Source organism: Dermacentor variabilis, unplaced genomic scaffold (assembly GCF_050947875.1).
Source record: "Dermacentor variabilis isolate Ectoservices unplaced genomic scaffold, ASM5094787v1 scaffold_17, whole genome shotgun sequence".
Lineage (NCBI taxonomy): Eukaryota > Metazoa > Arthropoda > Arachnida > Ixodida > Ixodidae > Dermacentor > Dermacentor variabilis.
The window spans coordinates 4,081,650-4,101,987 of NW_027460335.1; the positions used below are offsets into that span (position 1 = coordinate 4,081,650).

A 20,338-nucleotide genomic window follows, 5' to 3' on the forward strand; every position below is an offset into this window, starting at 1 on the left:
AAGTGTTGCGCGCGCACGCTTAATGCGAAGGCGTAATGCGTAATATATCTATATATATATATATATATATATATATATATATATATATATATATATATATATATATATATATAGACGGGTGTACTTGTTCGGGCGACCACGTTTCACCACCCAACAAATGTTATCGCAGAGCGCAGGACGTGCCCGCATGTATCGGAAGTTTCTGGAATGTTATCGGTGGTTCCATTCGCAGTCTGCCACCGAACCTTGTGTAATCGGTTGCTTGTATGCACGACGAGAATAGTGTCATTCTTTGTGGAAGACACGTGGGTCACAGCGGTTACTTTCGAACATTCGACGACTGATGCATAAAAGCCGACTCGCTTGACCCGCTGATCAGATTTTCGAAGATCGCCAGCTGTGCTCGCCACTATCGTTGCGCTGTAAGTGTAGCCTGCTTTTGTGGGCGCATGTACGCCCGATAAAAGATAGATTTCTCTTTCACAGTATTGCTACTGTGTTTTTTAACGTCACATCTGGAGGAGGTGCTTTGCGTTCATGTGACGGGCTCCCCCCACAAATCCGTGACCCAAGCCCGAACGCGGAAGACAACACCAACGTCGCCAAGAACCAGCGAGGTAGCCGCATACTGCAAGGACTGCCCTCGGAGCACGGACTTTTGTCTGAGACGACCAGGAAGATCGTCGCCCACTCAACCCCAACGGCAGCCCCAGCGTCCCCCGTCGTGCTACAGCAGCCCAGGGAGCCTCCGACGTTCCGCGGTTCAACATTCGACGACCCGGAAACCTTGCGTGAGACGTATGAGGGGGTCGCTGCATTTAACAGCTGCAACAGCGACGACAAACTTCGACATGTCTCTTTTGCATTGGAAGACGCCGCGAGGACGTGGTTCGAGGACCGAGAAGCCGCCTTAACGACGTGGGACTTGTTCCGAAGCGGCTTCCTGCAGACATTCACATGCGTCGTACGCCGAGAACGAGCCCAATCACTACTAGAAACCCGAGTGCAGCCGCCTAATGAGACCATCGCGATCTTCACGGAGGAAATGAGCAGTCTATTCTGCCACGCCGACCGGAAACGTCCGAAGAGAAGAAAGTCCGCCTACTCATGCGTGGTGTAAAGGAGGAACGTTTAGCCGGTGTGGTATGAACACCTTGGACGAGTTTCTTCGCGAGGCCACCAGCATCGAGAAGACACTCGAAAGGCGGAACCGGCAATTCAACCGCCGCGCCAACTCAACAAACTGCGCCGGAGTTCAGTCACCGGCCACCGACGAGCTGCGCGAGACTATCCGAACGGTCGTGTGGGAGGAGCTACAGAAGCTGTTCCCTTCATCACAGCCTCAAGTGGTTTTGATTGCCGACGTCGTACGTGAGGAGCTGCAACAACAACTCGGAGTAGCCCCTGAATCACCGCAGCCTCAGCCACAAGCGATGACATACACCGCTGTAGCCCGCCGTCACGCTCCCCCTTCACGCCAACGGCAGGTCCCAGTGACGACACAGTTCTGTCGCGCACCACCAACCCCGCCGCCAGCACGCCAACCTGTCGCCCCACGCAGCATTCCGAGGAAGACTAACGTTTGGCGCGCCCCCGACCACCGCCCGCTTTGCTATCACTGCGGAGAACTCGGGAACATCTACCGCCGATGCCCATACCATAGAGACAGCAGTCAGACAACCGTAGAGAAAGAAATTTCAACAAGAGCGGACACTCCCATGGAGCCCAGCTGCCGAATTGACTGTACCACACGAAGTGGATGGTAAAACCGAAACCCTTTCCGGTTTCGGTTTTGGGTGTGCGCGTTTTGAACGCCAGTTCGTAAAGGCCAAGCCGGCTCCGCTGATCGGCTAGGCATTTTTTTTTTTTCGCTTGTACTGCTGAACCACGCGCGGCCTTGGCGCGGAATCGTTTTAATATTTAGCAAACATGGTTGCGAACAATCTTTACAAGCCTCCACTGAATCTGTGTCACGTGGAATTTCATAAAGAAAACGGAAGGCGTATTCTGAAATGATGAAATTTTTACTTTGCTCTATATAAATGCTCGTTCCCGGCTTTTTGTGCATTCATCCAAAGTTGTGGCACCAGGTAAGCAGCATTGGTTGCCGTACGAAGCTCCACCGGATGCCATCAGCTGAAAGAAAAAATTAAATTACAATCATATATCATTTCGGTATAATGAACTAACAGCAATATTGCGTGTTCAGGCGAAACGTACGTAAGTGGTGAATGAGCGGCATTACAATTCACTTTTACATACATTTCGTAGCAAATAGACTCCTCCCAAACAATGCCATAAAATCTGAAGAAACATCCGATTGTCAAGCATCCCTCCCTTCCCGGGCATTAGTTCCTGCACTTTAACATCACAAATGCAAAGTGCAAAGCTTGTTTTCAGTCGCTCGGAAGACAAATGTGACATTGTCGAGCTCCTCGGCGTTATCTTTTACGCGGCGCAAGCAACACACCCACCTGTTATCACTCTCTGGAATCGCTCGTCGCGTTTTAGACAAGCGCGAGTACCGAAATAAGGTATATATTGTTGCAGGGCCATAAAAAGAGTCACAATCTTGTCCCACTAAAATCCAGTACACGCAAAACTCACTATGGCTGGCTCGCTTTTTTTGCTAAGAGCTTCACAACCCCAGGCGCGGCGAGCATGCCTCAAAAGTATCCAAAAAAGTTACGAAATGAATTACGATAATTTTTGGGGTCAGAGAATGCGTCACGAACTTCTCCGAGTAAGATTCAGGACACGCGAAACTAACTGCGGCACACAGCCGAGCTGCTTTTCGCTAACTGCGCCACTACGCCGTGCGCGGTCACTGTGCTTGAAAAGTACCCCAAAAAGTAGCGAAATTAGTTACAATACAGTCTGGGGTGAGAGAAAGCGCCAAAACTTGTCCAGGTAAGATTCCGTACACCCGAAACTGCGTCACACGGCCGAGGTGCTTTTCGTCACAAAGCCAGGTGCGGCGAGCGGGCCCAAAAACTACCTAATTAAGTTCTAATGCTTGGCTCATTGAAAGCGTCGCAAACATCTCCCAGTACGAGTAATTAACTAAAGTTAACTAGGCCTGGACGGCGGAGCTAGGTTCAGTTTGTGCAGTAAGCCTAAATATGCTTTAAGTGCGTCGCAGACTGCTAAACAAAATTCCTCACCTTGCTGTAGTCCAGTAGCGCAGCGGTGCCGTGTCTATATGCAGACGGAGCACAAGAGAACACCGGGAGCCCCCCAAAAAAGTGGGCTACTTCCAAAACAGACCGGTCGCCGAGCACGCGAGCTTCTCATGCGCAGCCCACCTCGCCCGCTCCTGTGGCATGCCTGGCGCATGACGTATGCAAGTGTGTTTAGTGTGCCGCTAGCTTGTTGCTAGGCAACGCAAGAAAAATTAGTCGCAAAGTAAAAGTTCACTTACACCCAAAACTTTTCTAGCTTTAGTGGAAAAGAATAAAAAGAAAATGAAACGTTGCGGTGTAAGTTCATTTCACATTCTTTTTTCCCGGTGCTCGCGTCAAATAACGGATGGAGTTGAAACTAGGCGTGACGCGTTTCCTTTTGCCAGTGTTTGCTGAGTGTCCCCTCTTGTTGAATCTCTATGCCCATACCGCGAAATGGTACTACGAGGGTTCGCCGTCAACGCTCGGCGCCTGCAGCAAGGCGAACGCCCACGTGAGGATGTCGAGCCGGTGAAGAGCGCGTGCAGCATTCTTCCAGCGTGGCTTGCCGCAGGCGCGCCCTTTCTCAACGCTCATGACACGTTCATCTACACACGAGAAACGGTTACGTCTAGATCTGCGATTATTGCGATTATCACATTGGGTGTCCTCGTTACCAATTCGTTAAACGGCAAACTAGTGTTGGTCACGTCAAATGAGACATTAACCGTAGCTAATGCTGCGTGTTGGGAGCGTTTGGGCAACTTGTTTGCGGATTTCGGTTGCATGTACTCAGTTTGGTCACGCCACCAAAAACAAAAAAAGAAGAAAAGCGAGAAAAGCGCAAGCGGAAAAAAAGAAACAAGTACAGGGGGCACCCGGGTTTGAACCGGGGACCTCTCGATCTGCAGTCGAATGCTCTACCACTGAGCTATTTTTTTTTTCTTTATTGCCGACTTCAACACGTCAGTTTACAAAATCAGTCCGCGCGAAGAACACAACACGTATGCTAAAAATACGTCACCCTCACTTGGGGTTACGTGATGAGATTAAAATTCACGCATGTGTAGCAAAGCTTCCATTCTTGGAAGCCACTCAGGCACTGGGTCTTGTATCTTGTATCCTTCAATAGCTCTGCTAACAGATTCACAAAAATACTGTCTTATCGGCCTGGCATCAATGTCTGCGTGGCTGACCGCCATCCTGGATCGCCAAATACTGTACAGGCCCAATATCATAATCATGTCAAAAGGAACCCCGTCTTCACTCTCGACGGGCAGAAATCTAATTCCGAAAGCATCCACCGGTAAGTCTTTTTTAATCGTGCGTTGGAGAATGTCCCAAAAGAAAAGGGCTCCCCAACAATCTAAGAAAACATGTTCGATAGTTTCCGGCTTCCGGCATATGAAACAATGATTTCCCCAAGGCACAAAGAAACCCTTCGCTTCCAAATACGTCTTGACTTCAAGAGTGTTCGTATGGAGCTTAAAGAAGAAACTTTTAACTCCGCCTGGTACAGTCATTCTTTTCACACGTTTTAGAACTGACTGCCATGGACCTGCACAGTACAACGACCTGTACAACGGTACCGGAAGAAAGACCTCACACAGGTCCTTATAAAGTTTCTTTCGCGACACCACTGACAAATATTCAAACGAAAATCGCACTTGCAAGACGCGACATGCCATGTATACCTCTTTAAGGAAGCCAAAAATGCTCCCTTGCATACTCTCCGAACTAACAACCAAATTTGGCAAAACCCTGCCCAACCTAACCTGACACACAGTTCGCAAAAAGGGGTCATTCGTGTCACGAAAAAACATAAATCGGTTAACCAACTGGCGCAGATATAGATGGGCCAAACCTAGTCCTCCAGAGCGGACGCGGTGAAACAGATTGGTGCGTCGTGTCCGCTCCCAAGTGCTTCCCCACACAAAAACCGCAAATACACGGTGCAGCTTCTGCACATTGACGCGAGAACAATGAATTGCTTGCAAGACATACCACAGCTTGGTTACAAAAAAAAGGTTACAAATTGTGGCACGCGCGAAAATAGACCAGCTGAAGCCTTTGAGCCTGTCGGCCTTCTCACGCATTTCAGCAACTTGGCATTTCCAATATGGCTCACTGTCGCGATAATTCTCCAGCGGCACTCCTAAATATTTTACTGGGGTTGCTGTCCAAGTCATGTTTGCGAAATTCGTTGGGGTTAAGGGCCAGTCGCCGTGCCAGAACCCCAAACACTTAGCCCAGTTCACAGCACTCCCGCTCACAGAACAAAAGTCTTTCACAATTTGAACCACAACACGAACGCTTTCGTAGTCAGCACAGAATACGGCACGAGCTATACCCCCGTGCGGTTTTTTTCTGCGTACACGGCGAACAGAGGCAGCCCGTGCGAAAGCCTACTGCACCGCATTGTGAAAAACAGCCATTGAACACAAAACACCCACTCCGGCGCCCGCTCTTGCACCACATACGCACTATGCATACACGAAAGAGTTTCACGGAAAAAATGACCGTGTAGACGTCAGACTCTCACCCACCTCGGACCTTTTCATGGCTACGTAGGCCGAACGAGGGGAACATATGTCGTTGAAAGGCCGCTATACCTTTAAAACGCAGAAAACACGGTTGAGTTGCATCATGTATATGTCTTTCGTACCACTGGAGGATATCTTCACACACAATGTATATATATATATATCGTAAGACGCTATAAAACAAAGACACGAGGGACAATATAGGGGAAATTATTTGTATTTACTAATTGTGGAATTTAAGAAAATGATAAATGAATGTAAATGAATATGGATGGAAGAACAACTGGCCGCTGCCGGGACGCAAACCCACGTCTACGTATTACGCGCGCACGCTTAATGCCAAGCCGTAATGCATAATATATATATATATATATATATATGTCTACCTTGGTCCTCAACAATAATCGCCGGCTACATATCGGGTATTCCACTTTATTCTTCATTGATTTTATATGAAATTTTATGCACTGGCTACATTCCTGTCAGAAATACTGTGCCACGCTGGCACTCGCGTGCAGTTCATGAACTGGAAACAGTGGTGGAGCTGCGTTAAACAAAGGGAACGTGCGCGAGACCGAGTACGAATACCGTTTGGCGACAAGCTAAGGTCCATGAGGGGCAACCTTTTCTTGGAGCACGAACGAACACTGGGTCTCACGAGTGTAACAGTGGAGCAGATAAAATGACTGATCCGACATTCTGACATGATGGTATTGTGAGAAGTCCGGAGTGCAATATGGCCAGCCTGTGAAATAACCAGGGATGGATTTTAGGAAACGGTTGTCAGTTTCCTTCTCTTTTTTATTGAGGGGTAGGTTGCGGGGGCGTCAAACGACATTGTAGCTGCTAAAATGAAAACAGAACGATACCTGAAATGTTCGGCCAAAGGCTGGGGTGCTGGTTTTAGCAGGACGTATTGCTGAATCATAATGTGCGAGGAAAGAACTTACGTAAGCGAGCTGTTCTTTGGTTTTAGTTTCATTTATTTTTCTATTATAACTCTTTAAGATCGACTCGGCATGTGTAATTCGCTAACAGTTTATGCATGGTACAACACGCGAAACTAATTATTTCAGACATATCACGCCGAGATGCTTTCAAATGTTCCCGCGCGTTACCCCGACATGTTTGCAGCCACTGCCGCTAGATGGCGGGACACGTCCAGAAAAACGAGCGACCAGACGAATGCTTGCAGCCAGTCCAGTGTTGCAAATCCTCAAATCTTACGTTTACAGACAACCCCTTGCGGCACCATTTACTATTCGGTGCCCGTTTGTGCTGTCAGGAATTCTCGTGGGCTATGCCAGGGTGGGACTCGTGCAGGAAAATGTGAAGCGAGGCAATGGGCGTTTCCAACGGTACATACTGGTGCGGAGCCTGCGCTGTTGGGTAGAACTGTTTATTCGTTTATGTGTGCTTCAATTATTGATTTGCGCAGTAGTGTGCGCAGTACTGGGCACAGAAAATATAATATTCAAAGAAACAAAAACGTTTTAAAAAAGAGGGGGCACCCGGGTTTGAACCGGGGACCTCTCGATCTGCAGTCGAATGCTCTACCACTGAGCTATACCCCCAACACGCACGGCGGAGTTTTAACGAGGGCAGATGTACATACGATATTTCTTTACGTGGTGCTACGTTTTTAATTTCTGTCAAAATGTTTTCGTATGCGCATAGCTAATAATATATCACTGAATTGCGTCCACACTTTGGTCGATTTAGTGGTCTTTTTCTATCGAGAACATGTACAAGCTCTTAAACGCTAATGATAGAAACCACGTCGTGGTTTTTACATTTCCTATGTTTGACTCATTCAGCGAGCTAATGGCTAGTAACGGTCGCACAACGCGAAGATCCGGGGCTGCAATTTCTGATGACCACGTTTCATTTGTCCATTCTTGTCGCTTTTAGCCTTCGGCTTTCATGCCGCCGCGTCTTAGTTATCGTTCCAATCAGCCACTTGGTACCACGCATTATCAAGACGAAGTGTTTGCACACCCCCAATAGTCTGGAAAACGCCGCGCGGCGTGCGGTGCAGAAAGTCGTGTACCTTCGCCGCGCGCGGACGCGCGCTCGTACCACTGCTCAGGCGTTCGTCGTCTTCTTCCCCAGCTGGCTCCGATGGCGCTCAACGTGCCAGCGCTCCCATACTGCCCCTCGCGCTCGTGCCCATGCTGTCCCTTAGGGCACATTCACACCGGCGACTTGAGGAGGTCGCGCGACCATTTGCAACTCGCAATCAAAAAGCGACCGAAGGCGACTGATGTTCACACCGGCAAGCCCGGCTGAGCGCGACCCGCAAGTCGCAATCCCGGAGATTATCGTTCTCAGCGAGAACTCTCGGAATCTACGCGGAATTTGAACGCGACGCCAGAGGAGGCCGGATGTAGACACACGAAAGATCACTTCCGGTGCGCCGCTGATTGGTTTATCAGTTTTGCGACCACGGTCGCGCGACTGAAAAATCGCGCAGAGAGCGACTGGCCCAAAATGGTCGCTTTTCAAGAAAGGCGACCGTTTGCGACCATTTGCGACTGGTCGCTTTGCGACCAACTTGGTCGCGCGACCACTGTCAGTCGCCGGTGCGAATGAGCCTTTAATCATCTTCTTCCACAGCTGGCTCCGATGGCGCTCAACATGCCAGCGCTCCCATACTGCCCCTCTTGCTCGTGCCCCTGCTGTCCCTTTAGTCATCGTCTTCTTCCACAGCTGCTTCTGGTGCCGCCCATCATGGCAAAAAAAAGGCAACTCAGGCACTCGAACCCACGACCTTCGGTGGGAGTCAAACCCTCAGCTTATGTGGAAGTCGAACCCACGACGTTTGGTATTAAGGCGAAGTTAGTTAAGGCACTGTTAATTAATATAGAGGTAATCAAGGCGCTCGAACCCACGAGCTTTGGTGGAAGTCGAATTCATGACCGTTTGTGTTAATTAGGGCGAAGTTAATTAAGGCACAGTTACTTGAGGTAGCGTCAGTTATGACACAAAAACCCACGACTTTTGGTGGGAGAAAACAATAGGAAGTAACAACGCATTCGAATGAGAATGTCAAGTAATTTAATGACTGTCTCTTGAATGAGCAGGCGTTCACTTTCACCCTCTGTGGCGTATGCTAAAGTGACTGTCATATTTAAGAAAAGAGTGGAACATCCAATGGAACGTTGGGAAACAGGGGTATAGATGTGTCTCGCTGCGTTGGGTTTGCCAAAGGTTCAAGTGTTCTCCCGCGCGCGTTGCACTAGCTACCCGGCTCCATTGCTACAGCGAACTGTGTGTTCATCTTTAAGTGAAGAGCTTTTTTTTTTTTTCTAAGGGGGGGTGGGAGTGGGGGAGGGTCTCTCTTGAGCGTTTTCATCGTAGCTCGCAGTTAGATACATCGTTGGTCGGGACTCTGTAAGGAAAAACGTTCCTTAGCTTACCCTTGCTCTCTCTCGCTCACTCCCTCTATCGCTCTTTCGGTCGCTCGCTCGTGCTTTCGTGAAAACAACTTGCCGCAGGTGGGGAACGATCCCACATCTTCGCATTACGACGTGGGATCGTTCCCCACCCGCGGCAAGTTGTTTTTTCATCCACGTTTATTACCATTAATTGATAATTTCTTTAATTCAGTTATAAAGTACAAGTAATTTCCGTTAGGTTGTCCTTGGTGCCTTTGTTCGCTTCTCATTATATATATATATATATATCATGACGTTGTCGATATATTCAAAAGGTCGCGGGCCCAACTCCTTGCGCGGCGGTGGGCTCAACGTAGTAGTTGTGGTTCAGTTACGGTTCCGACCAAGTTTACAAACTTAAGCGTGATGTAATCGTGATACATTGTAGTCATCTGATCTTTTTCCCAGAAGTGTCTGTATGTGATTAGGATTTGTAACTTGAGGGATACAGGCCCCTTCAAGTTGAACCTTAGAGCGTTAGCCTATACGCAGACATTTCTAACTATTGATGTCATAATAAAACTCGTTTGAGTTGATTTCGAGTAAGCAAAAACACTTTTGTGCTCTGCTTAGTGTTTACTTTAAATGACCCTAGGCGGTCAAAATTATTCTACAGCCTACACTCTCAGGTGTAGGCTGTAGCGTGTAGCATGTCGACTGCGTAGCAGGATGTGGAGGGCGTTGGCTGCCGACAATTGCTCCACCCCACCGCCGCCTTTAGGCGGAGATTAAAAGGCGACTGAGGAGAATAGTAATTTAAGCCGTATTAGTGAATCAACCTTCTACGCACCAAACAAGCTTCTATCACTGTAATAGGAGGCTCGGTGAGCGAGAAATGAATCGAGAAGCGGGTGGCTTAACGTCGCCTTGAAATTCCGGCACCAGCTCACCGTGACGTGATAGATTTTGATGCCACCGGCCAGGGTCCAATTAATTTTTATCAAAAAAGGTGGGACTAGTCGTACTCTGAAGCAGCCGAAGAGAAAACTTCGCAAGTTTGTATAGTTTTTCTCTGCGCCACAGTGACCCAAATCCGAGAAAACGCTTTGAAAGCGGGATGTCGCGCTAGTGTACGGGCGCTGGATTTTTGGCTCAATATTAGGAAAATGCACGTTCTTTTTTTCGTCTAGTATTCAGCCTCCTTACTGCAAAATTTAAAAAAAATAGCATTCTCAAATGATACTTTGCCGATCTGAAGTCATCCATATTTAGTCATCGATATGTATTTTCCTTTAGTGCCCATTTCATGTTTTTCTCTTCAGAATGGTGTACTGCAACAAAACACAAACTAAGCTTTTTCAAACGCTCCAAAAGCAAGAAATTGATAGTAAATGTTCGCTTTTTTAAGCGCCGCATCATACTCCGCAACATACGAAATAAAGATCGTCGAAAAGGGCTACCACTATCGGCATTGAAAATCTTGCATTAATACCGATTAGATACAGTACTCTTACACAATAACGTAACTGATATTCTAATAATCGACCCACTACCGCAAAAGTGACAAAATATAGCTTTGATAAAAGTATTCCATTGCATTCAACTGATTTAATTGGCGTTTAAGTGACGCTTTAAGCGTCAGCGCTGAGCTCTACTTTATACGAAAGTCCCTGTATAAAAACGACCTTAACTATGCAGAGGTGACTCGATGACACCATTGGACAATGGATGCATCGAGGCGTCCTACGCTCTTTGTACTCGAGGAATAGTAGCTTTGAGTCCAGGTCTCTTCCAGGATACGGGGATAACCTTTGCACGTTTGCAATGACATTGGGAATGTTAGCGTAGATCCGTAGCTGAACTGAGCCGGCGCGAAACGATATCGTGGACCGCAGTGCAATTCAGAATTTTTTTTTCTTCATCGCATGGTTTGCCACACGGCACACTATGGCTAAATAAATTCGTGCAGTCCTACGTGAAGAAGCTGCATAAGAAGCCTGCGGAACTTACTGCCTATATTTAATTAAGTCTGCCGGTTTGTCTGTCCGCATCCCGGCTTCTCTAAACACTTCCTCTTTTAGTGCTCTTTGTCCCTGAACATAGCCACAGCAAACGTGGAGGCTATTGGGCTATTCACGAGATCTTTGTGCGCCGCACCCTAGGCCCAAGTTATGCAAGGCGCAAGGGCCAGCCCAGCCCGAAATTTCCGGAGAGAGGCTTTCTTCACCAGAGTTTGATTTACAATAGTACGAGGAAGGGAGCAGATACAAGGGTGTATTAGAGAGGTTGCATTCGTAGCCCGAAAGTCTCGCGCCCAGTTCATGCATAAAGCAGTCGTCCCTTGTACACGTTCAGAAAAAGTAACCCCCCAAGAATAAAAGGGGGTTCGTAGAAAAGCGTGGCGGGCACGTTTCATACTAGAACTTTATTTTGGCTTTGTTGACCCGCCGGTAGGCGCCGTCGTAGTTGTCATCGAAGAATTGAATAAGCTGACCATGCAGTTCTGAAATGCCAAAAATAGCGATGAGCGCGTTGGATCACTTTGTGCATAAAAATGGAATCTTTTCAACTATCACATCATGCCTTCGCTTTTGTTTTCTTCCATTAAACGAGCCCAAACCTAATTATGTACAATATCCTAATAAAGCTCTGCATGTAACAGCTTACGATGAAATTTCACGTCGCAAAGCTGCGCTAGGACTGTGTAGGGTCACGAACTTAGCGCTATAATGTCCGAGGTATCAGTTTTTGCTACGCTTACTTTAACGCCTCAATATTTGGATAGAATCGTGCGAAACATCACGCACAGCCTACTGTGGCGTTTCTCAAACGCTGGAGTGAGTTTTGACTGATTCCTGATCTATTATTTACTACACTAATAAAGATATTAATTAGATATTGTTTCATTCACGTTTACGGATTTTGCTCCTCGTGGAAAGAAAAAAAAAGCGGTTCTAATTTGATAGGCAACTATGTTTGGACATTACAAGGTTAAGGGATTAGTGTACAGGTTAATCTACGAATCCCGATCACAGTGACGTCATCGCGAATGACGATGCTGTTTGCATAGACGCACACCAAACAAAAACTATACTCACACATCAAGGAAGCCTATATGCAAACACAGACACACGCACACGCTAGCCCGATTATGTATTCGCGATACCATTCGGAGTGCTCTCTTACTGGCATACACTCCATTTCAAATGTCTATCGTTATAGTTACATAAACTGGCTAGACTGAAGGCCGTCTTCGGAACTGAAAGGCCCCTGGACCGCGCCCGTGAGCGCCTGGTGCAGAAAGCAACGAGGGCATTGCTAGGGTAAATCAAGTCGACAGATCTCTGCGACCGTTTACAGGCTCGGTGCGCATCTTCAAGTGTGTGCGCAGGTAGTGCTCTCTCTCTCTCTCTTCGTTCTATTGCCCCTGTCCCCTAGTGTAGGGTAGCTAACCTACATGACCACGCGCTTTTAAAACAATAACGATCACTTGAATATTTTATATATACGTCTCATCGTTTTACTCAAGTTTTAACTAATTATGCAGAACTTCTGCAAATACTTTTTAATTTCAAATATATATATATATATATATATATATATATATATATATATATAACACTATATCTGTTTGTCTGGAACGCAGTTCGACACGGTTATATATAGTTATTTGTATATAAAAAGTAAGTATCTCAATTATACTAAATGCCGTTTGACATATCTTGCGGCTTTACCCTGTGGGACCCCGTTCCATTTGTGCAAGTGGAAGATAGGTGCAAAAACAAAAAAAGTCAAGTTATAGCTGTATAACCACACGTGGAACGAGAATATATAGGAGTGCGGAAATCAGCGGAGACCTCACCTCATATACTGAGACCAGTTCCTCAACAACTTCCACGGCCTCTGGAGGCTGCACAGAATTAAAGCAACGTAATCAACCGTAATGGTGTATCAAAGTGATTTAACCCGTCAAACAGATATCCCAGTCACAAAACTACCGTCAACGCGCCACTATGGTAGCGGTGGTCATAGGGGTGGCGATATCTGACGACGCTGTGACGGATCAGACTGGCGCTAAACAGGTAGGTGTCTACACTGCATGTCGCGCTTCGGTGCGAGCAAGTGCGAAAGAAAAAAACGGGAATGACGTCGCCGTAAAACATTTATTTACGTAACACTTAAATAGAGAAGCAAACCACCGACACGCATATAAATTAAAGGCTGCGCTATACAAGAAAACTTTGTTTTCTTGTATATTTGAAAGTTTGTTTTCTTGTATAGTTGAAAGTTTTGAGAGACGCTTTTTGGTCCAGAACATATATAGTTCTTTTTTTTTCTCCTTCATCTGATAGTGCATTACAGTTATTTACAGTTGTTTATATCATTTTAGTTCTCGTGTCAACCGCAATGTAGGCATGCCTCTTCGCGTAGTCGATTTCGTACGAATCTTTCCTGCCATAGAAAAATCTCGTGGTTGACAACACCTCTGTATTAGGTTTTGCGACTTCTCTTTCTTTTCTATTATTTCTATTGCATGTTATAGTCATTATTGACGTATCTGTAACTCTCATGCGGTCCTCTTTTGTTTGTTTATGGTGGCGCGCGCTCTTCAGAGAGACTGACATCACAACGCAAGTTTATAGCAAATGTTGCGATTCAAGCGTGCTAAAGTACCCAGGGGTTACTCGTCGACATTTTGTGCGCTCCCTTGTGCGGGCTGTCGATGGAATCGCGGCGGATTAAAAAAAAAAAAAGCTTCAGTCTAAAAGTGAAAGCTCAATATCAAGAGAGAGAGAGAGAGAGAGAGAGAGAGAGAAAAGGTGACAAATGAAAGGCAGGGAGCTTAACCAGGACTAAGCCCGGTTGGCTGCTCTACACTGGGGAAAGAAAAAAGGGGAAGGAAATATTAAGAGAAGAAGAGAAGTCCACTGCGGTTTTCGCTGACGTGGTAACAGTTTTCTGCTTTACGAGGTGTTTTGCGTAAGTTGCTTCAAACTTTAAAAATGTGCAAATGCCACGTTGCTGGACCGAACCAAGGTTGCGTTGTTGCTGTCGCTTGGAGATACTGAAATTATTATTTTTTCCATACCGCCTAATTACACGATTAGTCTTAGTTAATTAATCAGCTTCTCGATTATTAGAATTAGATTAAACGTGTGCAAGGGAAAATTGTAGAGAGGCATGAAAAACTTCCGATACAGCTTTCTGTGACTCAGTTCGTGCTGCATAAAAGTGTTCTTCCTGTAGCGTGAAAGAAGCCCGCGAATACGCGCAGTATTGCCGCGCGACTGGCCGCTCGAAATATACCATAAATTTCTGAGTAGGGATTTTGCAAAAAAAAAAAAATTCTAAGCGTTGTAGCTCTTTTACTTAAACTATTAATTCGTATGACCAATTTGCGCGCCTGATATACACTAACAGGTGCAGTTGACAGAACTAGGATATCTGTTTTCGGGGCAGAGTTACCGACTTGCAAACTTCGCGCTTCTATGTTCCTTAAACTTTCTGATTTCCGGCAATGTACAAAAAACCATGAGCCACTCCACTCTGTGAAGGTGGATGATCAGCGAAGCTGTGCAGAACACGACACAGAGGTGCCACATAATTTTGAACAAAGTTACGAACGCATTTGTTGTCTTCATCGATGGTCATCATGACGAAAGGCACGCACGAACGCACTCTTAATTTTATGCATTCTCGCTCATTCGTGTCATACATTCGTTATATACATTCGTTTTTTTTTTCCTATCGCGATGTATTGAGACGAAGAATTCGAGACCGAAGTGACCGCACCGACTGGCAGTGGGCCATTGCCGTCAGCGCCTTCGCAGAGGGAGGAGGCAGTACGGGAACGCTGGCATGATGAGCGGCATCGGAGCCAGCTGGGAAGACTGCAACCACGAACGCGCGAGCAGTGGCGCGAGCCATTGTTGATGATGATAGTTTTGTCTCGCAATTGAATGTAAACAAGAGAAGAGAATCTGGCATGACGAGATGGCGGGGCAACGCCAGCTGCCGGAGTCAGTTAGCTTCACAAAGAGTCAGCGCCCCTACTTTGGTTTTCCTTCCTCCAAGTCCCCCCCCCCCCCCCCCCCCTGCCACCCTAGCAGGCCCCGCCGACGAGCTGCGCGGTCTTGGTCCTGCGTCACTTCCGGCGAGCTGTTATGCCTGCATTCTCTTCAGTTTTGGCATCAAAAAAGTCTATACTCGCGAGATTTTCGTGACACACCCATTCGCATTTCATGTCAACCCGCCGGGGCGGTGCAGCTGCTTCGGTGTTGCGCCGCTGAGACCGAGTGCGCGGGATCTAATCCCGGCCGTGGCGGCCCCGTTTCGATGGGAGGCGAAATAAAACAAAAGAAACATCCTTGTACCGTGCATTGGACGCCGACTAAAGAACGCCAGCTGGCCAAATTAATCCGGAGTCCCCCACTGCGGCGTGCCTCATAGTCGTATCATCGTTCTGGCAAGTAAAATGCCAGCATTTAACTTAAATTTCGAATCTAAAATGTCGCACATGGGCTGTATGTATGCACAGTATTTGAAACTATGCGTTCTTACGCCGTCCGAAATTTCGTTGCAGTTATGCGCACCACAAGCGGAAAATCGCTCCTAAGAGATTTAATATTGAAAGGATACACTCGCTTTGGGCGTGATTGTGTTCGCCGCACTTAATGCCCAGGAAGCAATGCGCTTGGCGGGCGTTTACTTGGAAGTTGCGGTGCTTATTCACAGGTGGAAGCGAGAGGCGAATGTTAAATGGCACTGGCTTGACTGACCCCACGTGTTTATTTTTCACCAGTTTGAGCGACTGCCGACTCTGATTACGCAACTGTTCCGATCGCGGGAATAGATTCGAGGAAATAATTTTTGCCCTCACGGATAAAACGTCTCTTGCGCAGGGAAATACAGTCCGAGCCGCTTTATATTGAAATGAAAGAAATTGGCACAGCCAGATTGAACAGAACGAACTGAACCGAAAATATGATTCGCCAAGTTTTATTTGCGGTCGCGTTCCACTTCTATAATGAAACGTATATATAGCAGGACTTGTCGGTATAGACAACATCGACGCATGTTTTGTTGCTTTGTTTGCTTGGAAATTTTGAAGCCCATTACAAAATAAGAACATAGTTTGCATGCCTTCTTCATAAATGAACTCTTACATTCATTTTTGTCATCAGGCGCACATAATAGGTGTTTTCGGAGATTGTGCCAACCATCGGCAGCACATGAACAGGTGGAAACCTCAAGCAGCACATAGTGCCTTTTGCGCGTGAATATTTGAATCTCCTTCATGGGAACGTAAGTCCTGACAGAGAATGTGCTAGGAGCACGTTTCTGTAAATGCATTCACCCGCACCGTTTGATCTGTATGTATTCAATACAACGTACAAAATTCTGACCTCACTGCGTCCTGTGTACATCGAGGTTTAAGCGTAACAAATATTGCGAAAACAGCAAATGCAATAACACAGAAATAGGCCTCAGTCTTACCGTGAAGTCCATGATAACTTCCCTGTAGCACTGCAATGCCTTTTTAAACTTAAAGAAGAGAAAAACAATGAAAAAAGGAAAGGAAAAGGAAAGGCAAAGAAATACTTGTGGTAACCATCACCAGCCCGGCTGACTATTAGGACAATGACATGGATATCGACAATGGTAACCACAGCAATGATAACGACAATTTAGAGAATTTTAGTACGTCCGGTATTCCGGCAAGCGCGGGCGGTTTGTCGGATCAGCGGAGGCGTAAACGTGAGCGGCCAGATTAGTGGCGCCAGCTGGTGGTGCAAAGCTCAACCACCTAAACACAGAGCCAATTACTATATTCTTCTTAGTTGGGGTGTAAGTTTTTGACAGCGGCGTAGTTGTGAACCAATTACGTCGCTGCCGAAAATTTGCACCAGCAGCGAAGCAGAATAAAGTAGGTTACTGCAATTTTCGATCTGTGTTTGTCTGGTTTAGCCCTAAAACACCAGGCGGCCACACCGTTCCAGCCGCTCACGTTTACGCTCCCGATCATCCGATAATCCGCCAAAACGCCCCCGTTTGCCGGAATAGCAGACACGCTAAACCTATCTAATGTAGCGACAGCATGTCCTGTAAGGGTTGAAGTGATAGGGCACAGCAGCATATCATTACCAACTGTCATGGTGTCGTCCTAACGCTAGCTTTGTAATTACACATTCACAACTGAGCAGCGTGAAATAGTTGCTTAGAATGAAAATAACTTTCACCCTCACCACCATCAATCATCGTCATCACAGTCGCCTTCTTTTATGTCAAATCTGCGATCCAGTGATGCCTAATTGCTCCTGTTTCGCCTCAGCTGATTCCACGTCATGCATCACTTCACGCCACCTTATATCTATCTGTCTCCCTCGACCGCGCTTCCCTTTGCAGCAGTTCTGTTTTTCTCAGATTGTCTCCTCTACGCATGACGTGGCCTACGCACTTCCATACTTATTTCCATTAATCGCCATTTATGTGAACAGTAGCTCTGCACCCAACTGTAGCTCGAATGTCACGCCGGCTTCATCACTCGACTTACACGGAAAGACAGTCTTTTCACTGTGTTTAAGTTTCGCGTCTTTTCTGTATCTCCAATCTTCGTCTGGAAGATGATCGCAGATTCCGAAAAGAAGCATAATTTAGTAATAGCCTTGATGCAACGTTACCCTTCGTAGTGCCTTTAATTTGCTATATAGTATACGGTTAACGTCATCGCTTGTAGGAACACGTGATATGCGTTACTCTGCGACACGCTTAACATCATTTCATTCAATTTTGCTCGCGGCTTTAAATTTGATGTTTTAGTGCGCAACGTCCTTAAAGGACACGAAAGATTAAACTAATTTGAGCTGTATTAGCTTATTTACTTTCATTTAGTACGTGGCTGTTCTAGGAAATGTTGCGACCTTTCTTTATTAATTGGATCCATTTTTCGAATTTCCCTACAAGATGCATCGTGCCGTGTGAGGTGCCACTAGTCGCGAACGTGTCGCGACAAGGACAACTTTACAAACGTGATTTTAACGTCGAACCCCGCAGAATGCTTACCGTCTCTGCTTCATCGCAAACTTTGTACATGTCTGCTACGGACAACGTGCTCTCTACGCACTCCAGTACAGCTCCCCCGAATGTCTGTCGGGGCTGGAAAGCAAGCGTAAATAATAAAAATTAACCTTCGCTCCATCCACGCATCTATCTATCTATCTATCTATCTATCTATCTATCTATCTATCTATCTATCTATCTATCTATCTATCTATCTATCTATCTATCTATCTATCTATCTATCTATGTGAAAGCATAGATACACCTGGTGGCATTAGAGGCGCAAAGGAGCCTGCCTGAGAGCGAGATAGCGCCTGCGAAAAAGTTATCTGTTCGTCACGGTATCTCCTCAACCCAGCGCAGGGTAACAGACCGGACATGCGTCTGGTGAACTTCCCCGTCTTTCATTTCTTCGATTTCTCTCTCTGTGTGTGAGGAAGTTGGCGGTTATGCTGCGCGCTACTTCCTTACTCGGTCGTGCAATTTTTCGTCTTCCTGGCATGCCTTTCGGTTCGCCACACCCAATTCGCCGTGTCCGCGCGCACGGTAGCAAACCGCATGCATTACTGATGCTGTCAGGGCCTATCGAACTGCAGTTGTGAAGACGCCGCTCTCGCACTCAAAGACCACTATCGTGTAGGTGCGCCAGCCAATTACGTTCACTCATTTCCTTTACGTCACGGTCAAGCGAGCTTCTTTCAATATCGATTGCCTGTTGAAAACCGCTCGCGTTTTGGAGGTCGGAGGAAAACAAGGCACTTGCAGTTCAGATTGGTAACGTAACTTGTACTGAATTATTAGGTCGTCACCGCGGCTGACATTTCTTTTGCTTTGTCTTCGCGTTCACTTACCCTTAGTTTCTAGCCAATGGACACGTCCACTTACCAATAATGGCCTGTACTTCCCTTTATTCTTTTTGAACGTCTCGCTTCTCGCCACTACCTCGTCACACGTTGCGGATCGGTCGACCACTGCGGCAAAATGAGAGGGGGAGGGGGGGGGGTAGGCGGAATGAAGAGAGCTGTCGGAAATTGCGCGGGTTGTTTTCCGAGCGCTTGGCTAGACGTAACGAATTTCTCCTGCAGAGGTTGTAAACCAACTTACCCTTCTTGCACATTTCCTTAAGTTCTTGCTCATTTGACCACGGATACGGTAGCGAAATCCCAGGGCCAGATGATACGATGCAGAGTAATACGGCGTGCAGGACAATCTTCGTCGCCATGACGGTCTCGGCTCCCTTCTGCGTTCCAAGGCGACTCTCTCGCGTTGTTACGTGCGTCGCACTTACTCTTATCCTTTTCGTTCCTTTTTATTTATATTTGTAACGTTTTGCTTAAGCTAACGGTATTCTATTAGGGAATAAGCGCGAAACTTAGCTCTGTTGCCCTGCTATCGCACGCACGATGAAGAACAGCTCAGAAGGGCCACGTGTGGAACCACGGACACTGGAATGTCTAGTCACGGATCCACAGTTGCGCTTATCTTGCAGCACCAATTAAGTGCCCTTATACTGAGAGAAAGACTATCTGTAGCCCTGGCGCACACACTTAGAATGACGCAGTACGTTTCGCCTCGCTGTCGATGAGCTGCGGCAAATCCTTCTCAGTCGACGAACTTCTCACGGTGACCGGATGTACGGACGCGCTCGGAAAACGGTGACCGCGAAATGCGCCGCGCTCATTTCAGAATGCTGCGTTCATGCAAGGGAGGAAACACATTTGCTTGACCGTACCCAAGAAGATATGCGATGACTTCAGCGGACCCTTCGCGACTGGGGCAACCGAAAAGAGAGATTGCAACGAGAGTCAATTTTACTTCTCAAGTTTTCTTGCGAGATCACAGCACGTGTTGCTACACAAAGAAAAACAACTCTTTTTTCTTTTTCTCTCTCTCGCTGTCGGCACTCTGAGAAGGGTACAGATGCGGCTGGTCACGGATTTCCTTTTACTAAATATTCTACGAAACGCCCGTACGAAACAGTTGTTCTAGCGGCGCCGCAGACGCACCAAGTTAATAAAATTAGCTATATTTGGCACGAACTGGGCCTCTCACAAGCCGCAAAGTATATGTTTCACGGCATCTACGAGCGCGCTTAATACGAACATGCGTACCAGGCGCTTCTTGCGACTGCTGGCCGGGAACGAAGGCCGCTATAGCGACTTGCAAATTTCCTAGAAACAGGCGCTATAGCAGGAAC

At 46.9% G+C, this 20,338-nt stretch overlaps 1 protein-coding gene and 2 non-coding genes across 4 annotated transcripts; all 3 read right to left on the reverse strand.

Annotated features, from left to right (window-relative positions):
• Positions 1–4,033: 4,033 nt before the first annotated feature.
• TRNAC-GCA (transfer RNA cysteine (anticodon GCA)) lies at positions 4,034–4,115 on the reverse strand. Its single transcript has one exon. It is a non-coding gene; the product is annotated as a tRNA-Cys (tRNA).
• Positions 4,116–7,206: 3,091 nt separating this feature from the next.
• Positions 7,207–7,278, reverse strand: TRNAC-GCA (transfer RNA cysteine (anticodon GCA)). The gene has a single exon. It is a non-coding gene; the product is annotated as a tRNA-Cys (tRNA).
• Positions 7,279–11,487: 4,209 nt separating this feature from the next.
• Positions 11,488–19,891, reverse strand: LOC142568125 (uncharacterized). Of its 2 annotated transcripts, XM_075678194.1 has the most exons (6): positions 19,246–19,891; positions 19,027–19,112; positions 18,145–18,237; positions 16,579–16,626; positions 12,944–12,991; positions 11,488–11,584 (listed from the first exon to the last, which is right to left on the reverse strand). In XM_075678194.1, exons 1-6 carry the CDS (start codon positions 19,361–19,363, stop codon positions 11,507–11,509), a joined length of 471 nt encoding a protein of 156 aa, XP_075534309.1. In that variant the 5' UTR covers positions 19,364–19,891; the 3' UTR covers positions 11,488–11,506. The 2 variants fall into 2 exon arrangements, with proteins under 2 accessions (XP_075534309.1, XP_075534310.1); XM_075678195.1 differs by lacking the exon at positions 16,579–16,626.
• Positions 19,892–20,338: the final 447 nt, after the last annotated feature.